At 39.9% G+C, this 7521-nt stretch overlaps 1 protein-coding gene across 1 annotated transcript; it reads right to left on the minus strand.

Moving 5' to 3' along the window:
• Positions 1–135: 135 nt before the first annotated feature.
• Positions 136–3280, minus strand: cyp1a (cytochrome P450 1A). The gene is given in 7 exon segments (NM_001105087.1): positions 136–1056; positions 1200–1286; positions 1385–1508; positions 1687–1776; positions 1863–1989; positions 2096–2966; positions 3170–3280. Coding segments are annotated over 6 exon segments (1566 nt in total). The 5' UTR covers positions 2936–2966; positions 3170–3280; the 3' UTR covers positions 136–758.
• Between the last annotated feature and the right edge of the window lie 4241 nt (positions 3281–7521).

The raw sequence follows: 7521 nt of genomic DNA on the forward strand, positions 1-7521 counted from the left end.
AGTTTGTTGGAGAGAAAAAAGTTTTGTGTTTTGCTCAACTTTTTTTTTTTTTTGCTCAACTCACTCACACAATTTAATTTTCATTACAGCATTTTCTTTTATTTCAGTTGTTAAAAAAACATAATAAAAGCTCTATAAGTGACACGTTAGACAAGTTTATTTTATAGCCCTTTAAAACATACAACTGCCATTTAAAATGCCCTGGTAAATCATGTTTTGGTATAGAAAAGTATTCAAAAGCAAAATACAGCAAGTACATCATACACAAACCAGTCATTTAAAATAGTGATCTTGACAGACAAAAAACAAAAATCACATTTTGGGATAAAAATGTAGCTTCAGTGTTGATATCTACAACATAATAAAAGATAAAAACTAGCTTACTCGTAATATCTGTTTACTTCAGAGTCTTTACAGACAAATAGCCAATAGGCTGCAGTGCTGTTAATAGCAATTTGTATGTTTTGTCCCCAAACTGAACAAGCTTTGCTTTGAGTTGTTCTGTTTCTTTTTTCTCCTTTTGGGTGCCTTCAAAGCATCAGTTGATTGACCCAAGACTGTTGATTGACCCAAACCACACGAATTGACACATTTCTAGACACTTCTTACCAGTTTCATTGAGCAATGTTTTACAACTTTTTTTGCATCAATGCCTGTAATGCCATCGAATCTGACACAGATTATGGTGGCTTTTTCCTAAAGTGTCACAGTCAACATGTGCTGACTTCAAAGTCATAAATGCTGGATTATGAGCAGCTTCAGTGTCCATCCTTTAGCCTCAGTGATGCTCTTACGTTGCAGCGCTTGTGCTTCATTGTGAGCCCGTACTCTGGGGTCAAGTCCAAAGGCTCTCCTGGCATCTCCTCAAAGCACAATTTCTGAATCATGATCGCCAAAAAGAGGAAAACTTCATTTCGTGCTATGACCTCCCCAATGCAACGCCGCTTTCCCAGACCAAAAACCATCACTTTCTCTCCGTCTAGCCGATTAACCTCACTTCCATCTTCACTCAGGAAACGATCTGGGTTAAAGGATGATGGATCCTGCCACAGTTTCCTGAGAAATGTAGATAAAAGAATTTAAATAAATAAAACAATAAAGTGTATTTTTAATCGATTCCTTTTCCCCAGTTCAAGTCAATCATTCAACCAATAAATCAATCACTGTAAAAAAAAAAAAATCTTCAAAATATCACTTACGGGTCATGGTTTATTTGCCACTGGTTGATAAAGACACACGTGTCTTTGGGAATATAGTAACCATTCAGAGATGTGTCCCTTGTTGTGCTAAAGTTTACAAAAGAGTCAAGAGACAATAATTTAAATAATTAAAAAAATAGATATGTATTTTACACTTTGCTGCATGTCAAATAGATCAAACTCACCAGTGTGGAATTGTGAAAGGGAGAAATGAAGAATGGCGAAAGATCTCCAAGATAAAGGCCTCCGTTAAAGGCAAGTTGCTTCTGTCAGATATGGTAGGATTTCGATTCAGGCCGATGTTTTCCTCTACAAATGAGACGAGAAATTAACCATTGAATCCGGATGATTGCCTAGTAATTTGGGATTTAGCATTCCCACATTTAATAACCAAAAATAACCTATCTTTGCACAAACTTGATCAATTTTATACTGCTGTTTTGTATGTTTTTGCTTTAAGTTTTATATGATAAAAAGGAGCACTTACTTATTTCTTCAAAAAGTCTCTTTTCTATGTCTGGGTAGGCCACCAAATACCCCACTGCCCAGGACAGAGCAGTAGAGATTGTGTCAAAACCTATAAGACAATAAAAAACTGTGAGCGGACCGTTCCCAAAAAATATCTTCACTTATGAACCATGACTCAATAGAAATTCAACATACCTGCTCCAAAGAGATCATTGACGATGCCGACTACTTTTTCATCCGACATCTGGATGTTGGAATTTTCATCTAGCTTCCTGTCTTCACAGTGATCAATAAGGGAGTCTGTAATGTCACGGATGTTGTCCTGGAAGCAAATCATTAGGAAATCTTAATATTTGTGAGCGTGCACAGATCTGACGATGCCAAGAGGAATTGAATCATTTTTCATAAATAGCAGAATTTATTCTTACCTTATCATACGTGGCATAATGCTCATTGACGATCTTTTGAACAAAACACTGGAAGCGGTTGTTGATTTCAACAAACTTTTTCATTGCTTTGCTGGGTAGATACCGCAGGGCAGGGATGAAGTCTGCAGGGTTGCCGCTGCCCGTCACTTGGACAAAATCTTCACTGAGGTTTACCAGGCCTACCAGCTCCTGGTCATGGTGGTCATAGCGTCGTCCAAAGCACATGCCACAGATAACATTGGCCACAGACACAACAATGTATCGATAGGGGTCAAATTTGCCTTCTGTCTTCATTACTTTTTCTATCTCTTTGACCAGGTGCTCTGTCTCTTTGCAGATGTGTTCCTCCAGCATGCATGAGTATTCTGCATTGCTGCCCTCTAGGCTTGAGAAAGAGCGCAATGCACTGTAGGCCAACTTTCTGCGAGCCCGCCAAACCCCTGCTTGGTCTGTGCTGAAAGCCAAACTCTTGCCGTCATTGATAAACTGGAAGCTATACAAGTCGGGCCTGCCAGAAAAGTCATCTCCTTGTTTGATGAGAGCCTGTCTCACCGTTTCATTACCACTCAAAACGACGACAGGACGCATGCCGATCTGGATTTGAAACACATCTCCAAATCGCTTGCTCATTTCGGTGAGGCTCAGGTAGGGTTTGCTACCCAGCTCCAGTAGATTCCCAATGATGGGGAGTGGTGTGGGGCCCGGCAGCTGACGAAGGCCTCCAGGGATCTCTTTGTTAAAATGCTTGAGGAGTAGATAGACCACACACACTGTAGTCAGAGCAATCAAACCCTCAAGTACTGACAGAGGACCGATGAATGGCAGTACCATTAATGCCATGATGACAGCCTTTTTTGCTCGACTAATTGACCTAAAAAATAAAAAAAACACGGGTAAATTAGATCACTGAAAACACTTTGAACAGAAAGTGATAACAGTGTATTGGGGCTCTAGCGTAGTTCTGACTTAGCAACATCTGCATTGTCCACATCCCTCTACAAATTCAACCTTGCAGAAATAATTATTTGATCTAAACTCAGAGAAATTGTTAGCTTTTGCTTCTGTAAAGCTTACCTTAGTTGAGAAAGGAAAGAAGAAAACCTCAGAGGAGCTTGCCAAAATTAAACAAAAAGGGTAAGCCTGCTGACTTGAGTGATAGTTAGAATTACCACTCTTGATGTCTTTAAAACTGAGCGTGGACTCTTACTTTATAGTGCGCTCTGCAGCTTGATAGGCTGCGGCTGGTGATATCACCGCCCCTCCCTTTCCCTCCCCCCCTCCGTGTGGTTGTGAATGAAGTGTGGAGCGGAGAAGTGCGTGCACCGGTGTACACTATCTAATAGAACATTACGCAATCACAGTCTCGGATCTTCTGTTCTTCAACGCCGTCCTTTATGTTGCTTAAAGTAAAATGTATGACCAAAATGATCGATTATGTGAAAGTTATATCCACTTGTGTGCAGTTTGCATGTTAGTGGAATCAATATCACGTCTATTCCATATCCATCTTTTTTTTTGCACGCATGCGCGCACGAGAGAGTATTTGCTGACTCAATCAACCCAGTCTGATCTGTTCATTGATAACGGCGCAAAGTTTTGTCACATAAAAATCCAAGGTTAAATGAGATTCAAATGAAGCATTATTTCAGTGTCAGACACGGAGATATAACATACATATTCATTAGCATTTAAAAATGTTCTGGGGTCAGGCTGAAATTTGCCAACAGCTGCACGTGCGCCCCAGTTGTGGGCTACTGAAAAAAAAATTAGATCACACTGCGTGACTTTATTTTAACCTGTGCGTGCTCCAGTGGAGTTAAAGATTGACAAGTTGCGTGAGAGCGCGGTGATCAAAGTTTCACCTCCCCTTTGAGGAGGAGGATGCTGCGTGGGGAGGAGGAGAGGGACGTGAGGCGCAGCGGCGCAGCGGCGCAGATCCTGCTGTCATTGTCCTCCTTTCATCCACCCTCTAAACAGAGCTAATCTCAGTATACACCTAACAGATTGAGATTATTGACAACCTACGGGGATTAGAACAACAAAACGTTTACTTTTACTGTTTATTTCTTAACCAAAATGCACATTTGGACACAGAGACGGACACAACATAAGTTACTTTACAAAAACATTTAACAAGTAGTAATAAAAAAATAACAATTACTCTAAAAGTAAATAAAGTAACGTGTGGAATAGGCTAAATACTTTAGTATTAATAAACTGAACGTTGAGTTTTTAACCTGGCTTTAAATCATTTTGTTTCAATACAAATTTAAGCTGCAACTGAGTCTGTTTTTAGAGTTTCTGGGCTTTCAAAACAAATTTATTTAAAAATAAAGTTAAAAGTATGAAATTTAGTGAATAATCTGAAGAGAGCATTTTGCCTCAAAGAGTTACTCAAATCAAATCTTACTACGTTACTCTTGTTCTGAACGTCTTCAGTAGCTCGCGCTCAGGCAAGTTTCACAGGAAAGCAGCCACTGTGGTTCCATGGCTATAAAACATCAGTCTGTGGTTTGATTCCTTGAGGTGAAGCTTGCGTTCGAGCTGCGGGTCTGACAATTATAGATATATGTGTTTGGAAACTTTTTTTTAAATCAGATTTTGATTATTTGGATTTTTCATTTAAGATTCAAAATATAATAAACTGTTTTGATTGAGAATAAATTAACACTTGTGTCACTTGTGAGGAATTGTGATTTGATTCAGATAAAGGCCGGAAACTGAGTGAATCTGGATAAAATCTGACTTTTATAATCCGATTATTCAGAAGGACTCAAAAAGAAACAGCTTTCAAAGAATAAAAAACTCAATTTGGAATTAAAATGAAACAGGCGCCACGAGAGGCGCACATACTCCATCAGGCACTTTAGTTTTACTTTTAATTCAATCTGAAGAAAATGCTTTGTATAAAACTTTATCCAAAAATGTATGTAATTTCGAAAGATTTAAATCAAAAATGTGTTTTTCAACAAAGTTAAAAACGTAACAAGTAATAATAACAAGAATGATATAATAATATCAAGCTAATGTCCATTTGGGTTATAATAAAAGACAATTCAATTATAATGTCTAGCTTTTTTATTCTAAATTTTTCCTTTTTTCTGTGTGCGTTGGTGTCTCGTGCAGCCCCTGGCGCTCCTCTGGGATGGAGTCGGCTCCTCAGGGACTCCTGATCTGCGCGCCGTGGCGCTGCACCTCTGTTGCCTGCAGGTTGCGTGAGAAGCGGAGCCGCCGGTCTGAGGGGAGGGTCTCGGTCTTCTGGACAATCCTAAATCTGCTTGGTCAAGTCACGCGAAGGCAACAGCCTCTGGAAAAGACACAAGGGCTTTAAACCTGCAGAACAAAGAGCGTCAGACGCGAGGCAACCCCCCCACCCACAGCCTGCACGGAGGTGCACATATTTGCGCGCTATAGATTCTTTGAATGTGAGGATCTTGGGGCTTTGGAGTCATGCAATCTGCCACTCAGGCTCCACTCATTGTAGTCATACAACTCTCGAAGGCCGGATTTAATGACCACACAGACGAGAGCCCGGACCGGGATACAATAAGTCACGGAAACTGGAAAAGTGTCAATCTTTGTGTCACTGGGCAAGGATGGCAACAAGGGGTTGATGGGACAAAAGTTCAAGAGGTCAAAACACTTATGAACTTTTCTGTGTCACCTCTTTAGAGATGACATTTTATTCTAAATAAAAAATGACAGTTTCGGATAACACAATTACTTGAAACTTCAGTTTAAATCACACAAATCACAATGTTATGTGATTTTTTTGTTGCAAAATGACAGCAATTGTTATGTTACAATAACTCTGAAACAGTACCCTTCTTAAAGTGTTAGTATATGACTTTACAGTATAAAAGCCTGTAAAGTCCCACTCCAATCATTTTTAGATCTATTTCAAACCCGTTTGGAGTGGTCTTTTTTTAATATAATTATGCCGTTTTAAGCCAAAAATTAAAGGTAAAAAAAAAAAAAACCTGTGTCATTTTCTAGGACAAAGTTTCTGCAGAGCAGCAGGAGTTCATAAGAACTTTGCCTCTGAGTTGTGGGAAGGACTGTTGGCATAAAGTTAGCCCTGCTTTGCTTCCCAACATCCATTTGTTTGCACACTCTCCCACTAGCTTACAGCCCCTCACACACCAACCTGACATTACCGGTGCAACGAAAATGGCGAGTAATATTGGAGCTATCCAGCTGTAAAGTTTTGAGCCAGATGCCAGATCAGACAAGGAAAACAAGGATGCACACGGATCAATTTGTCTGCAAGTGGATGCATCGGAATGGAGCGGAATTTAAGCTTGTGGCTCGCTGACTGTGGCACCTACATCACAGCTACAAGCTTTTTCCAACTGCAGTTCCTGTCTGCTCCTAATTCCAAATGATTTGAATAAACAAATACTCAGACACAACACAATTTAAAGCTTAATTTTCTTTATATATGTCTTCCATCATCACACAAAATGCCTCAAGAACATGTTAAAAACACCCAAAACATGATTTTCATTGGAGTGGTTCTTTAAGGTCACTTTCTGCTCATAGTGGAACCTCGCTTTGAGCTCTCAGGCTCTGCAGAGAAGATGAGCACCATCCAAGAAAATAACACACAAAAGACGCAAATCTTCCACTTTGTTGTTTCCATTTGTTCATATATGTTTGTATTTTCTAGCCTGAGTTCTGACATTATGAAACCCGACTAACAGCTGGTTTTCGGTGAAAAAGACGAACATGTAAAGAACTAATGAGGCTGAACTGGGATATTAACAACTACCTAGTTGGAAGTTGGAGGTTCGGGGCATGACATTTTCTGTTGAAGTAGTTTTTGAATTCTTTAAAAGATTAGAAGGATTGGGACTTTACAGAAAGTGATCGGTTGTACTACTGTGCAGATCCAAAGCAGGCTTTAGCACACGGAAAGCCGGAGCAGGTCTTATCAGCAGCTGGACACTCGCCCTGAGGTGTGAGTCTGCCTGTGTCCATTTCACACAGCAAAACAAAAAACATGTGGGAAAGGTTTTGCCCACGGCCGTGCACCTCTTAAAGAATTCTTGGACATAAAAGCAGGTGTAATGACTGTAAAGGTTGTTAGGCTCTTCTCACGCAACGGCTGCCGTACACACACACACCTTAAGAGCAGGTGTGTACCTCTGCCTGCCTGTGTGAGTGTCTCGCCTTGCATACCAGTGCTGTCAGAAAGTTTTTTTCCTTTGTGGAGGTTTTTTATGATTTAGCCTCAGAATGAATGGCACCTCCCTGGAAGTCATAAAGTTATAAGATGTTTATCCAAAAAAGAAAAATCCCTGTTTCATGTTTGGAGCCTTCTTTTGAAATGTGAAAATCAAACAGTAAAAAGTGCCACGTGAAAATGTTTTTCACACTTTCTTCAAAAGTGCTTTTGAAGTGTTGAGTGTCTAACCACCTTCGCT

The sequence above is a fragment of the Oryzias latipes genome, chromosome 3 (genome assembly GCF_002234675.1).
Source record: "Oryzias latipes chromosome 3, ASM223467v1".
Classification (NCBI taxonomy): domain Eukaryota; kingdom Metazoa; phylum Chordata; class Actinopteri; order Beloniformes; family Adrianichthyidae; genus Oryzias; species Oryzias latipes.